General features: G+C 46.4%; 1 protein-coding gene across 4 annotated transcripts in view; it reads right to left on the reverse strand.

Moving 5' to 3' along the window:
• Positions 1–16,150, reverse strand: part of NAT10 (N-acetyltransferase 10) — a 326,800-nt gene that overhangs the window by 228,195 nt on the left and 82,455 nt on the right. For all 4 annotated transcript variants that reach the window (XM_069221852.1, XM_069221854.1, XM_069221853.1 and 1 more), the window contains exons 5-6: positions 4,258–4,380; positions 2,903–2,964 (exon numbers count right to left, since the gene is read on the reverse strand). In XM_069221852.1, coding sequence (XP_069077953.1) covers positions 2,903–2,964; positions 4,258–4,380 — 185 coding nt within the window. The remainder of the gene's footprint in view (positions 1–2,902; positions 2,965–4,257; positions 4,381–16,150) is intronic.

Consider the following 16,150-nt stretch of genomic DNA (forward strand, 5'->3'; position numbering starts at 1 on the left):
GCTGATGCAAATGAAAGGTGAAAATCCTAAACTGTTGAGGTGGTCCATCTCCCTACAGGGAATGGACTTTATAGTGGAACACAGACCTGGGACTGCCCATGCCAATGCAGATGGCCTTTCCAGGTTCTTCCACTTAGAAAATGAAGACTCTCTTGGGAAAGGTTAGTCTCATCCTCTTTCGTTTGGGGGGGGGTTGTGTAAGGAAATGCCTCCTTGGCATGGTTGCCCCCTGACTTTTTGCCTTTGCTGATGCTATGTTTACAATTGAAAGTGTGCTGAGGCCTGCTAACCAGGCCCCAGCACCAGTGTTCTTTCCCTAACCTGTACTTTTGTATCCACAATTGGCAGACCCTGGCATCCAGATAAGTCCCTTGTAACTGGTACTTCTAGTACCAAGGGCCCTGATGCCAAGGAAGGTCTCTAAGGGCTGCAGCATGTCTTATGCCACCCTGGAGACCTCTCACTCAGCACAGACACACTGCTTACCAGCTTGTGTGTGCTAGTGAGGACAAAACGAGTAAGTCGACATGGCACTCCCCTCAGGGTGCCATGCCAGCCTCTCACTGCCTATGCAGTATAGGTAAGACACCCCTCTAGCAGGCCTTACAGCCCTAAGGCAGGGTGCACTATACCATAGGTGAGGGTACCAATGCATGAGCATGGTACCCCTACAGTGTCTAAACAAAACCTTAGACATTGTAAGTGCAGGGTAGCCATAAGAGTATATGGTCTGGGAGTCTGTCAAACACGAACTCCACAGCACCATAATGGCTACACTGAAAACTGGGAAGTTTGGTATCAAACTTCTCAGCACAATAAATGCACACTGATGCCAGTGTACATTTTATTGTAAAATACACCACAGAGGGCACCTTAGAGGTGCCCCCTGAAACTTAACCGACTATCTGTGTAGGCTGACTAGTTCTAGCAGCCTGCCACAAACCGAGACATGTTGCTGGCCCCATGGGGAGAGTGCCTTTGTCACTCTGAGGCCAGTAACAAAGCCTGCACTGGGTGGAGATGCTAACACCTCTCCCAGGCAGGAATTGTCACACCTGGCGGTGAGCCTCAAAGGCTCACCTCCTTTGTGCCAACCCAGCAGGACACTCCAGCTAGTGGAGTTGCCCGCCCCCTCCGGCCAGGCCCCACTTTTGGCGGCAAGGCCGGAGAAAATAATGAGAATAACAAGGAGGAGTCACTGGCCAGTCAGGACAGCCCCTAAGGTGTCCTGAGCTGAGGTGACTCTAACTTTTAGAAATCCTCCATCTTGCAGATGGAGGATTCCCCCAATAGGGTTAGGATTGTGACCCCCTCCCCTTGGGAGGAGGCACAAAGAGGGTGTACCCACCCTCAGGGCTAGTAGCCATTGGCTACTAACCCCCCAGACCTAAACACGCCCTTAAATTTAGTATTTAAGGGCTACCCTGAACCCTAGAAAATTAGATTCCTGCAACTACAAGAAGAAGGACTGCCTAGCTGAAAAACCCCTGCAGAGGAAGACCAGAAGACGACAACTGCCTTGGCTCCAGAAACTCACCGGCCTGTCTCCTGCCTTCCAAAGATCCTGCTCCAGCGACGCCTTCCAAAGGGACCAGCGACCTCGACATCCTCTGAGGACTGCCCCTGCTTCGAAAAGACAAGAAACTCCCGAGGACAGCGGACCTGCTCCAAGAAAAGCTGCAACTTTGTTTCCAGCAGCTCCAAAGAACCCTGCAAGCTCCCCGCAAGAAGCGTGAGACTTGCAACACTGCACCCGGCGACCCCGACTCGGCTGGTGGCGATCCAACACCTCAGGAGGGACCCCAGGACTACTCTGATACCGTGAGTACCAAAACCTGTCCCCCCTGAGCCCCCACAGCGCCGCCTGCAGAGGGAATCCCGAGGCTTCCCCTGACCGCGACTCTTTGAATCTAAAGTCCCGACGCCTGGGAGAGACCCTGCACCCGCAGCCCCCAGGACCTGAAGGACCGGACTTTCACTGGAGAAGCGACCCCCAGGAGTCCCTCTCCCTTGCCCAAGTGGAGGTTTCCCCGAGGAACCCCCCCCTTGCCTGCCTGCAGCGCTGAAGAGATCCCGAGATCTCTCATAGACTAACATTGCGAACCCGACGCTTGTTTCTACACTGCACCCGGCCGCCCCCGCGCCGCTGAGGGTGAAATTTCTGTGTGGACTTGTGTCCCCCCCGGTGCCCTAAAAAACCCCCCTGGTCTGCCCTCCGAAGACGCGGGTACTTACCTGCAAGCAGACCGGAACCGGGGCACCCCCTTCTCTCCATTCTAGCCTATGTGTTTTTGGGCACCACTTTGAACTCTGCACCTGACCGGCCCTGAGCTGCTGGTGTGGTGACTTTGGGGTTGCTCTGAACCCCCAACGGTGGGCTACCTTGGACCAAGAACTGAACCCTGTAAGTGTCTTACTTACCTGGTAAAACTAACAAATACTTACCTCCCCTAGGAACTGTGAAAATTGCACTAAGTGTCCACTTTTAAAACAGCTATTTGTGAATAACTTGAAAAGTATACATGCAATTTTGATGATTTAAAGTTCCTAAAGTACTTACCTGCAATACCTTTCGAATGAGATATTACATGTAGAATTTGAACCTGTGGTTCTTAAAATAAACTAAGAAAAGATATTTTTCTATATAAAAACCTATTGGCTGGATTTGTCTCTGAGTGTGTGTACCTCATTTATTGTCTATGTGTATGTACAACAAATGCTTAACACTACTCCTTGGATAAGCCTACTGCTCGACCACACTACCACAAAATAGAGCATTAGTATTATCTATTTTTACCACTATTTTACCTCTAAGGGGAACCCTTGGACTCTGTGCATGCTATTCCTTACTTTGAAATAGCACATACAGAGCCAACTTCCTACAAACAGCTAAAAGATTTACCTTTCATTGAATCTTCCAACTACGTCCTGATGGGCCTCTGTTCTGTAGCGCGAATGCACATCCTAATATTTAAAAAAAGACAGAAAAAAAATCCTCCTCAAAATCAAAAAGGATAATATATACAAAGCTATCTTTACACAGCATTATTTACAAAAGAATTACAAAAAAAGTGGTTATGACAAAGAATACTTGCCTTTACCTTTTATAATCAGAATAAAATGTAAACAACAAAATTAAACTCAACTATGTTGCGATGGTAAAAAGAAACCACCAACAAAATAATAAAGGATTGCCAAAGTTTTGGCACTAAAATAATATGCATTTCAAAAGCTAGCAGTGAGATACTGAGGATGCATACACAGGAGTTAAAATAAAATTGTTCAGTAGAACTTTTGCTCCGAGGGCAAGAAAATAAATCTTTTAAATTCAGCAAAAAATGAAATAAGTCTACAGAAGATGGAGTGATGGCTATTCCATAACATTTTGTGAAAATGGGAAAGGGTGTAAAAGTGAAAAGTATAAAGTAAGAGGGGATGTACATTAAGATGTAAAGGAGGAGACATTCGGATGAACAGTTATAAAAAGAAAAACTCTTATGCCAGTTTCACAATTCATTTTCCAGTAGCTGTGGAACAATTCACATATAAATCAGTAGTGACAAGTTGTGAGGCACAGAAAAGGCTTTGTGAATCAGTCCTCTTGTGCATTAAGTCCAGACAAAAAGTGAAGCGCTTCTGTTCAACTGACAGGACATGTACTTATTCAAAACCCCAAAAAATAGGACTTTGGAAAAGTTTAATAATTCATTTAAAAGAAAGAGGATGGAAACACGTGTCACACTAAGGTTGGCACCAGAATTATAACATACTGTAAGGAACCAAAAAAAGTGAAAGAAAGGGCATTCAGACGTGGAAACCGCTGCAGTGTCATACGATGTTAGAAATGTACAAAACAAATGCGGATAGAGAACAAGGATATGAGAGCTCACTGTAGCCAGCTGTAGGATCAACGGAAACATAAGAATGCATTACAGTCATCAAGGCATGCATGTAGACATGTTACAAACAGAATAGAATAAGGGCAGGAAGGCAGAAAAAGACAATGCTAAGAGAAAAGGTGAAAAACCAAATTTTTAAAAGGTACGACAATAGACAGGTCTTCAGCATGCAATGGGGCAGTAGTTTAAGATTATATTTTAAAACAAGCACGAGTCAAAGGCCGATCTAAAGGCAATTTCAATTCCCACACAGAGGGTACCAAAATAAAAGTCTTCCCAAAGCAGCAAGAAACATGTCAAGGCATTCCAGATATCCTGGGAGGCACAAGCTGTAACACAAAACCACTGCTCCACCTACCATAGTCATGGTGTACAGCTGCTTCAGTGAGCTCATAGTGCGCAGGAGTATGACAACCATGCCACCTCCTTCCACAGTTTCAACAGTCCTGGCCAAGAGGTTAGGAGTGAGTGCTTCAAAGTCCTGTAAAATTGCAAGTTGCTGATTAGTGTATAAGCAAACATATTTTGTTAACACTGCCCTAACAACAGTTATAGCGCAATTAGGCCAGGACTGACCAAAATACTGTACTGAAGACGGGCACCATCCTCTCCAGAGATTATCAGGTTTTAGATTGTATGATTATCATTTGACGGCACCTTGAAAGATACTCTCAATGTACAGTAACATTTATGAAGTGCAAGCGATCCTATTAATCGTCTTCTGGTGCATTTGCTTGAGCTACATGTCAAACTTACCACAAAGTATGTGATCTTGGCAGGAGCTTTATTAAGAAAAGCTATTTTACATAAAGAAGTGGTCAATCCACTCTCAAAGAAAAACTAGCAGAAAACACTTCACAGCGTCAAATTGCTACAGTGAATATTTTCGACTTTACTGGTTGGTCTAAGAGCTACAGGAGTGTCAACACCAGAGCTGTACGCGATCTATTGGTGACAAAAATCCAAAAACCCAGCACTCTCAAAACAACGTAATTTATGCATTGTGCTGATATGTTGCGATTTAACCTTTTGCATTGCAGAGTTCAATCCTGAAAACTTATTTTTAATATGCTTACAAATACTGTTCCTTTGCAATGTATGGCTGCAGGTTTTCAGAGTGTGTTAGGGTGTGGCCCCTTTCCAGGGCCTTCGAGACTTTCCCTGAAACATGCCTGGGCGTGGTTCTGGGCTGGGCCAAGACTCTATAAAAGAGAGCCAGCCCAACTCCCAGTGCTCACTATTCAGAGGTCCCGGTGCAGAGCAGCAGATTCTTCCTGAGCTCCTGTCCCGGCGGCCTATTGGATCTTCCAGGCTTCTGCCCTTCATCCTTCATTGGTGATCATTGTTCCAGGCGGTAAGACGGTGGTTGGACTGTTCTGACACCGTTACTGAGAATTTTCATATTCTTGGTTTAATTCTTAAATGAGTAACAGATTACTTGAGCGCTACCATTTCTTGACATTTATATGGTAGTTTACAAATAGGCAAGACGCGCAATTTGTTTCATAAAGGTTTGGCTTTGTTATTCATTGCGTGCTACCATTTCTTTACATTGGCATGGTGGCTTAAGAATCGGCAAGACGCGCAATTCGTTTTATGGCGTTTACACATTGTTGTCCATTGCGCGCTACTATTTCTTGACATTTACATGGTGGCTTAAGAATCGGCAAAAGAAGCGCGATTCGTTTCATTGTACTTTGATCTTGTTATTTATTGTGAGCTGTTATTTCTTGACATTTACATCGTGCTTTACGAATCGTCAAGACGCGCAATTCGATTAATGATGATTTGACTTTGATATTCATTGCGTGCTACCATTTCTTGGTATTTTACAGGGTGACACTCGAATCGGCAAGACGCACGATTCTCTCCTCGAGTTAATTTCATGTTGTTTATTGTATGCCACTATTCTAAGATATTTATTATGTAATATTTGAGTTGACAAGTTATGTGATTTGTTTCCTGAATCCATATTGTGTTCATGGTGCACAATCCTTTTATGGTGTTTACTATATATATATATATATATATATATATATATCTGCAATATGTGCAATTTGTGTTGAAACATTTTAAGAGTACACAGAAGGCCAGAGTTCCTAGTATACATTCTCAAAACAGGATTTATATGACTGGTTTAAAATTGTCAGAATGTTTTTTTCTAATTTTCATGTAAAGGAAAGTACTTGAATAAGAAAGTTTTCATTTAACTCATCTTGATTCCCTACAGGTATCCGGCCATCTTGAAACTTAGTCATTTTAAACTTAACTCTTAGATTGTTCATGTTTTTAGAGTGACTAGGCTTAGAATCATAGTCTTGTATTGATTTCAGGAGATATCATTTTCATATTGTGTGTTCTAACCTTTTTCTTACTACAGGTCTCCTTCCCAGCTGTTCCCTTCCTAATCCCCTCTTCACCTCTTGAACTCTCTCAGTCTCTGTGATTTATCTATCAGAGTCTTGGAGCTGTTCAGTGGTGGACGTGTTGGGAACGTGCACAGACCCCGAGGATCTGGTGACTGACAGAATAGTGATCCCACGAATTATTATCCTCCTGGCTTGTGTATGTTCTCAGCATGGCCACGCTAGACGAGTTAGTCAAGGCTATCACCCAGCTCCAAGCAGAGGTGGTATCATCTAAAGAATTGACAACTAGCTTAGCAGAGAGAGTGAGTCAGTTGCAAGATAAGGTATAGAAGAAGGAACAAAGTCCCACAGGTGTGTCTTGGCCAGGTACTTCTTCTCAGGCTTCTGGAAGTAATCCGATTTCCCTAAATGTTCCTTCTGCAATTCCTTTAGCTTCCCCAGAACGTTTCTCAGGTGACCCTTTGAAAGCGCAATCTTTCCTGGTTCAAGTGGAACTACACTTCCCCTGCAGACCAAATACTTTCCCTGATGCCCAGTCCAAAGTAGCTTTCTTGCTATCATATCTGTCTGGTGATGCAGCTACTTGGGCAATTCCTCTTGTGCGTAAAAATAGTCCCCTGTTGTACAACTGGAGAAATTTTGTTCGTGAGTTTGAGAGAGTTTTTGATCGTAGAACTGTAAGACAGTCAGCAGATCGTGAATTATTAGATTTACGCCAAGGGAATCAAGACCTAGTGTCGTATTTAGCCAACTTTAACCGGCTGGTTGCCGAGACATCCTGGCCTGAAGAAAAACAAGCGGTCTTGTTTTACAAGGGACTCAAAGAGGAACTAAAAGATATCTTAGCGCAAAACGACCCACAACCTACAGACTGTCATGAATTAATAAATCTTGTCTTGAGACTTGATCATCATTTAGCAGAACGTAAAGGAACGCACAAAAGGATTGAAAAATATTCATGGCGCATTCATTATAACAGAGACTCAAGAACTCCGAAAGAAAGAACACCGGAACCAATGGAAATTGGAACCATCAGAAGACCTTTGACCAAAGATGAAAAGGACCTACACAGAAAAAATGGACAATGTCTTTATTGTGGGCGAAAAGGTCATTTTGCCAAAGATTGTCCAATCAAACCAAAGAACAAGCAAGGTCCAGTTCAGAAGGTCGCAGCCAATGCACCAGTCGAGTTGGAAAACTAAAACACCCAAGATGCAGAGAAGGGTTTCTCTTGGGTGTCACCGTGGACCCTTCACAATCTAGACATCTTAAACTGGAAATAAGAGTTCAGGTCACGAAAAAGATCTATTTCAAAAAAGCTCTAGTCAATTCTGGGGCTACTGGGAACTTTGTTGATGTCCAACTGGTTCGTGCATGGGGGATCCCATGTATTGAAAAGAAGACCCCAGAAATCATCCAGGCAGTCGATGGAAAACTCTTGACTGGAGGTCCGATAACTCCTCAGACTATCCCCTTGTCGATGATTTGTGAAGATAAGAATCAAAGAAAGAAACATAAAGAGAAAATCATCCTTGACGTGATCCATGCTCCCCAACATGGGATTATCCTCGGCTTGCCATGGTTAATTCATCACAATCCGGAGATCAATTGGGCAGAACGAAAAATCGTGTTCTCATCTGCGCTATGTAACGAACAATGTCTCCAAAAGATTAAAGTACCAAAAGTTTGCAACTCTTACATAGCTACTGCTGCGGAGAAAGAAATTCAGCTGCCCAAACAGTATTCATCTTACAAAGATGTATTTGATGAGAAAGGAGCAGAGACTCTACCTCCTCATAGATCTTATGACTGTCAAATTGATCTAGCCCCAGGTGCGATACTTCCCAACTGTCGTGTATATGCCCTGTCAGAACATGAAAATCAACATTTACGAAAATACCTAGATCAATTTTTGGAGAATGGCTTCATTCGCCCCTCTAAGTCTCCTGCAGCTCCGCCTTTGTTTTTTGTTCCAAAAGCTAATGGAGAACTTCGAACTTGCATCGACTATAGGGGTTTGAACAAAGTCACCATCAAGAATAAATATCCTTTACCCCTAATTCCGGTCTTATTGGAACAAGTAAAGAGAGCAAAAATCTACACGAAGCTTGACCTTCGAGGTGCTTATCATTTGGTCAGAATGAGAGAGTGTGACAAATGGAAAACAGCGTTCAAGACAAAATATGGCCTTTTTTAATACACCGTCATGCCTTTTGGTCTGTGTAATGCTCCAGCAGCATTTTAATTTTTCTTGAATGACGTTCTTAGAGAGTACCTCGACATATTTGCCATAGTCTACATCAATGAAATTTTGATCTACTCAGACAATGAAAACAAACATGTCCAACATGTCAGGAAAATTCTTGCAGCCCTTCGAAAACACCATTTATATTGCAACCTAACCAAGTGTGAGTTTCATGTTACCCCAGTTGAGTTTTTAGGGGTTATTCTTACCCCTCAAGGTATGGTGATGGCAGAAAAGAAAGTAAAAGCCGTATCTGATTGGCACACTGTAGGAAGTTGGCTCTGTATGTGCTATTTCAAAGTAAGGAATAGCATGCACAGAGTCCAAGGGTTCCCCTTAGAGGTAAAATAGTGGTAAAAATAGATAATACTAATGCTCTATTTTGTGGTAGTGTGGTCGAGCAGTAGGCTTATCCAAGGAGTAGTGTTAAGCATTTGTTGTACATACACATAGACAATAAATGAGGTACACACACTCAGAGACAAATCCAGCCAATAGGTTTTTATATAGAAAAATATCTTTTCTTAGTTTATTTTAAGAACCACAGGTTCAAATTCTACATGTAATATCTCATTCGAAAGGTATTGCAGGTAAGTACTTTAGGAACTTTAAATCATCAAAATTGCATGTATACTTTTCAAGTTATTCACAAATAGCTGTTTTAAAAGTGGACACTTAGTGCAATTTTCACAGTTCCTAGGGGAGGTAAGTATTTGTTAGTTTTACCAGGTAAGTAAGACACTTACAGGGTTCAGTTCTTGGTCCAAGGTAGCCCACCGTTGGGGGTTCAGAGCAACCCCAAAGTCACCACACCAGCAGCTCAGGGCCGGTCAGGTGCAGAGTTCAAAGTGGTGCCCAAAACACATAGGCTAGAATGGAGAGAAGGGGGTGCCCCGGTTCCGGTCTGCTTGCAGGTAAGTACCCGCGTCTTCGGAGGGCAGACCAGGGGGGTTTTGTAGGGCACCGGGGGGGACACAAGTCCACACAGAAATTTCACCCTCAGCGGCGCGGGGGCGGCCGGGTGCAGTGTAGAAACAAGCGTCGGGTTCGCAATGTTAGTCTATGAGAGATCTCGGGATCTCTTCAGCGCTGCAGGCAGGCAAGGGGGGGGTTCCTCGGGGAAACCTCCACTTGGGCAAGGGAGAGGGACTCCTGGGGGTCGCTTCTCCAGTGAAAGTCCGGTCCTTCAGGTCCTGGGGGCTGCGGGTGCAGGGTCTCTCCCAGGTGTCGGGACTTAGGTTTCAGAGAGTCGCGGTCAGGGGAAGCCTCGGGATTCCCTCTGCAGGCGGCGCTGTGGGGGCTCAGGGGGGACAGGTTTTGGTACTCACAGTATCAGAGTAGTCCTGGGGTCCCTCCTGAGGCGTCGGATCTCCACCAGCCGAGTCGGGGTCGCCGGGTGCAGTGTTGCAAGTCTCACGCTTCTTGCGGGGAGCTTGCAGGGTTCTTTCAAGGCTGCTGGAAACAAAGTTGCAGCCTTTCTTGGAGCAGGTCCGCTGTCCTCGGGAGTTTCTTGTCTTTTCGAAGCAGGGGCAGTCCTCAGAGGATGTCGAGGTCGCTGGTCCCTTTGGAAGGCGTCGCTGGAGCAGGATCTTTGGAAGGCAGGAGACAGGCCGGTGAGTTTCTGGAGCCAAGGCAGTTGTCGTCTTCTGGTCTTCCTCTGCAGGGGTTTTCAGCTGGGCAGTCCTTCTTCTTGTAGTTGCAGGAATCTAATTTTCTAGGGTTCAGGGTAGCCCTTAAATACTAAATTTAAGGGCGTGTTTAGGTCTGGGGGGTTAGTAGCCAATGGCTACTAGCCCTGAGGGTGGGTACACCCTCTTTGTGCCTCCTCCCAAGGGGAGGGGGTCACAATCCTAACCCTATTGGGGGAATCCTCCATCTGCAAGATGGAGGATTTCTAAAAGTCAGAGTCACCTCAGCTCAGGACACCTTAGGGGCTGTCCTGACTGGCCAGTGACTCCTCCTTGTTTTTCTCATTATTTTCTCCGGCCTTGCCGCCAAAAGTGGGGCCTGGCCGGAGGGGGCGGGCAACTCCACTAGCTGGAGTGTCCTGCTGGGTTGGCACAAAGGAGGTGAGCCTTTGAGGCTCACCGCCAGGTGTGACAATTCCTGCCTGGGGGAGGTGTTAGCATCTCCACCCAGTGCAGGCTTTGTTACTGGCCTCAGAGTGACAAAGGCACTCTCCCCATGGGGCCAGCAACATGTCTCGGTTTGTGGCAGGCTGCTAAAACTAGTCAGCCTACACAGATAGTCGGTTAAGTTTCAGGGGGCACCTCTAAGGTGCCCTCTGGGGTGTATTTTACAATAAAATGTACACTGGCATCAGTGTGCATTTATTGTGCTGAGAAGTTTGATACCAAACTTCCCAGTTTTCAGTGTAGCCATTATGGTGCTGTGGAGTTCGTGTAAAACAGACTCCCAGACCATATACTCTTATGGCTACCCTGCACTTACAATGGCTAAGGTTTTGCTTAGACACTGTAGGGGCACAGTGCTCATGCACTGGTACCCTCACCTATGGTATAGTGCACCCTGCCTTAGGGCTGTAAGGCCTGCTAGAGGGGTGTCTTACCTATACTGCATAGGCAGTGAGAGGCTGGCATGGCACCCTGAGGGGAGTGCCATGTCGACTTACTCATTTTGTTCTCACCAGCACACACAGGCTTGTAAGCAGTGTGTCTGTGCTGAGTGAGGGGTCTCTAGGGTGGCATAAGACATGCTGCAGCCCTTAGAGACCTTTCTTGGCATCAGGGCCCTTGGTACTAGAAGTACCAGTTACAAGGGACTTATCTGAATGCCAGGGTGTGCCAATTGTGGATACAATGGTACATTTTAGGTGAAGGAACACTGGTGCTGGGGCCTGGTTAGCAGGGTCCCAGCACACTTCTCAGTCAAGTCAGCATCAGTATCAGGCAAAAAGTGGGGGGGTAACTGCAACAGGGAGCCATTTCTTTACACAAGCCCCCCCCAGCCCACAGGCCAGGAGACTCAGCCAACGCTGGAAGAGTCTTCCTAGTCTGTCAGGCGAGGAAGAGTAGAGGAAATGGCTGGTTTGTTGCAGGGCCTACTCTGCCTTACATCCTCCTGTTCAGGTCATTCCCTCTGGGGAACTGACCCACTTCCACAGTGATAGGACCTAGTCTGAACTGCCTCTTGTCTGTGCTTTTTATGTCTTCACCCATTCTCTCTATTTTGAGGTCAGAGGTATCCACCTCTGCTAATCTTATCTTAGCCAGGGTCACCCCTAGCTTACCCAAAGAGGTTACCCAGAGCTGGAGTAACCCCACCATGACCAACAGGGTCAGGGGGCCTAACTTGTTATTTGGCATGGGGTCAGACCACCATGCCAAGGATAGTGCAGCCATAAAGGCTAACACCCAGCAGAGGCCACTGACAGCTGTCAGTGCCCAGAACCACACCTTTAGCTCTTCACCTAAAAGGGAAGGGGCTAAGTTACAGGCTTCTTTGGGTTCAGGTTGCCTGTCTGCTGTATTAGAGTGGGGGGTTACCACATCTTGTAGAAAACACCCTTCTTCCACTCTTTCTTCTGTTAGCTGAGGAGCCACCCACTCAGGTTTAACAGTTGCCTGACTAGCCAGGACTTCTTGTGGGTCAGGTTGGACTTTATCAGAGCCATTTTTGGAGTTCTCCCCTACTGGAGCAGAATCTCCTTGGCTTGCTGGAACCTTGGCTAAAGGTTGTCCACCTTTCCTACTCTGTTTTCTTTTCTTCTTCTTCTGGGGTCTGCTTGCATTTACTGCAGAGGCAGGACTTCCAGAATCCTTGGGAGAGGACTGGCACTGGACCAGTTCCTCTCTTGGGCTCTGACTAACCTCTGGGTAGTCATTTCCAAGGAGACAATCAAGGGGGAGGTCTGTACTGACTACTACCCTTCTCCAGCTAAGAGTGCCACCCACTTCTATGGGTACTAAAGCCACAGGCCTCTTAGTGACCCTGTCTAGGCTAACTCTTACCCTGGCAGTCTCACCTGGGATGTACTGGTTTGAGAGCACCAGCCTGTCATGCACAATAGTGTGACTGGCACAAGTGTCTCTCAGGGCAGTGGTTGGGATTCCATTCACCAGTAGGTGGTGGAAGTGTCTACTTCCCTCTGGAATCTCCAACTCACCTGTTGGGCCCTGTTTCCAGTTGAAGGCTATGAATACCTCCTCATCTGAAGAGTCATCTCCCATGGCTATACTGGTTACCCCTGGAATTTTGTTCTGAGGTTTGTTTTTGGGACAAGAAGTGTCCTTGGTGTGGTGCCCAGACTGTTTACAGTTGTGGCACCATGCCTTAGTGGCATCCCAGTTCTTACCCTGGTACCCACCTTTGTTTTGGGTTGTGTCTTGGGGCCCACCCACCTGTTCTGGTTTTTGGGGGCCTACAGAGGACTCTTTTTCTTTGTTTCTAGTGTCACCCACTTTCTCCTGGGGAGTTTTTGTAACCCCTTTCTTTTGGTCACCCCCAGTGGAAGTTTTGGTTACCCTAGTCTTGACCCAGTGGTCTGCCTTCTTTCCCAATTCTTGGGGAGAAATTGGACCTAGGTCTACCAGATACTGATGCAACTTTTCATTGAAGCAGTTACTTAGAATGTGTTCTTTCATAAACAAATTATAAAGCCCAACATAGTCACACACTTCATTTCCAGTTAACCAACCATCTAGTGTTTTTACTGAGTAGTCTACAAAATCAACCCAGGTCTGGCTCGAGGATTTTTGAGCCCCCCTGAATCTAATTCTATACTCCTCAGTGGAGAATCCAAAGCCCTCAATCAGGGTACCCTTCATGAGGTCATAAGATTCTGCATCTTTTCCCGAGAGTGTGAGGAGTCTATCCCTACACTTTCCAGTGAACATTTCCCAAAGGAGAGCACCCCAGTGAGATCTGTTTACTTTTCTGGTTACACAAGCCCTCTCAAAAGCTGTGAACCATTTGGTGATGTCATCACCATCTTCATATTTTGTTACAATCCCTTTGGGGATTTTTAGGATGTCAGGAGAATCTCTGACCCTATTTAAGTTGCTGCCACCATTGATGGGACCTAGGCCCATCTCTTTTCTTTCCCTTTCTATGGCTAGGAGCTGCTTTTCCAAAGCCAATCTTTTGGCCATCCTGGCTAACTGGATGTCCTCTTCACTGGGGTTATCCTCAGTGATTTCAGAGGTGTTGGTCTCTCCTGTGAGGGAACCAGCATCTCTGACTATTATTTTTGGAGTCAGGGTTTGAGGGACCCTGTTCTCCCTAGATAGGACTGGTAGGGGGGAATTGTCCTCCAAGTCACTATCCTCTTCCTCTGAGTTGCCACCCTCAGAGGGGTTGGCCTTTTCAAACTCTGCCAAAAGCTCCTGGAGCTGTATTTTGGTAGGTTTGGGGCCCATTGTTATTTTCTTTATTTTACAGAGTGACCTTAGCTCCCTCATCTTAAGATGGAGGTAAGGTGTGGTGTCGAGTTCCACCACATTCACATCTGTGCTAGACATTATGCTTCTAAAAGTTGGAATACTTTTTAAGAAACTAAAACTGGTTCTAGAATCTAATTCAAACTTTTACAAACTTTTAAACTCTAAAAGAAATGCTAAACAGGATCTAACACAAGGCCCTAGCAGGTCTTTTAAGAATTTAGAAAACTTTTCAAATTGCAAAAATCAATTTCTAATGACAATTTTGGAATTTGTCGTGTGATCAGGTATTGGCTGAGTAGTCCAGCAAATGCAAAGTCTTGTACCCCACCGCTGATCCACCAATGTAGGAAGTTGGCTCTGTATGTGCTATTTCAAAGTAAGGAATAGCATGCACAGAGTCCAAGGGTTCCCCTTAGAGGTAAAATAGTGGTAAAAATAGATAATACTAATGCTCTATTTTGTGGTAGTGTGGTCGAGCAGTAGGCTTATCCAAGGAGTAGTGTTAAGCATTTGTTGTACATACACATAGACAATAAATGAGGTACACACACTCAGAGACAAATCCAGCCAATAGGTTTTTATATAGAAAAATATCTTTTCTTAGTTTATTTTAAGAACCACAGGTTCAAATTCTACATGTAATATCTCATTCGAAAGGTATTGCAGGTAAGTACTTTAGGAACTTTAAATCATCAAAATTGCATGTATACTTTTCAAGTTATTCACAAATAGCTGTTTTAAAAGTGGACACTTAGTGCAATTTTCACAGTTCCTAGGGGAGGTAAGTATTTGTTAGTTTTACCAGGTAAGTAAGACACTTACAGGGTTCAGTTCTTGGTCCAAGGTAGCCCACCGTTGGGGGTTCAGAGCAACCCCAAAGTCACCACACCAGCAGCTCAGGGCCGGTCAGGTGCAGAGTTCAAAGTGGTGCCCAAAACACATAGGCTAGAATGGAGAGAAGGGGGTGCCCCGGTTCCGGTCTGCTTGCAGGTAAGTACCCGCGTCTTCGGAGGGCAGACCAGGGGGGTTTTGTAGGGCACCGGGGGGGACACAAGTCCACACAGAAATTTCACCCTCAGCGGCGCGGGGGCGGCCGGGTGCAGTGTAGAAACAAGCGTCGGGTTCGCAATGTTAGTCTATGAGAGATCTCGGGATCTCTTCAGCGCTGCAGGCAGGCAAGGGGGGGGTTCCTCGGGGAAACCTCCACTTGGGCAAGGGAGAGGGACTCCTGGGGGTCGCTTCTCCAGTGAAAGTCCGGTCCTTCAGGTCCTGGGGGCTGCGGGTGCAGGGTCTCTCCCAGGTGTCGGGACTTAGGTTTCAGAGAGTCGCGGTCAGGGGAAGCCTCGGGATTCCCTCTGCAGGCGGCGCTGTGGGGGCTCAGGGGGGACAGGTTTTGGTACTCACAGTATCAGAGTAGTCCTGGGGTCCCTCCTGAGGCGTCGGATCTCCACCAGCCGAGTCGGGGTCGCCGGGTGCAGTGTTGCAAGTCTCACGCTTCTTGCGGGGAGCTTGCAGGGTTCTTTCAAGGCTGCTGGAAACAAAGTTGCAGCCTTTCTTGGAGCAGGTCCGCTGTCCTCGGGAGTTTCTTGTCTTTTCGAAGCAGGGGCAGTCCTCAGAGGATGTCGAGGTCGCTGGTCCCTTTGGAAGGCGTCGCTGGAGCAGGATCTTTGGAAGGCAGGAGACAGGCCGGTGAGTTTCTGGAGCCAAGGCAGTTGTCGTCTTCTGGTCTTCCTCTGCAGGGGTTTTCAGCTGGGCAGTCCTTCTTCTTGTAGTTGCAGGAATCTAATTTTCTAGGGTTCAGGGTAGCCCTTAAATACTAAATTTAAGGGCGTGTTTAGGTCTGGGGGGTTAGTAGCCAATGGCTACTAGCCCTGAGGGTGGGTACACCCTCTTTGTGCCTCCTCCCAAGGGGAGGGGGTCACAATCCTAACCCTATTGGGGGAATCCTCCATCTGCAAGATGGAGGATTTCTAAAAGTCAGAGTCACCTCAGCTCAGGACACCTTAGGGGCTGTCCTGACTGGCCAGTGACTCCTCCTTGTTTTTCTCATTATTTTCTCCGGCCTTGCCGCCAAAAGTGGGGCCTGGCCGGAGGGGGCGGGCAACTCCACTAGCTGGAGTGTCCTGCTGGGTTGGCACAAAGGAGGTGAGCCTTTGAGGCTCACCGCCAGGTGTGACAATTCCTGCCTGGGGGAGGTGTTAGCATCTCCACCCAGTGCAGGCTTTGTTACTGGCC

This window comes from Pleurodeles waltl, chromosome 3_1, assembly GCF_031143425.1.
Source record: "Pleurodeles waltl isolate 20211129_DDA chromosome 3_1, aPleWal1.hap1.20221129, whole genome shotgun sequence".
NCBI classification, from domain to species: Eukaryota; Metazoa; Chordata; class Amphibia; order Caudata; family Salamandridae; genus Pleurodeles; species Pleurodeles waltl.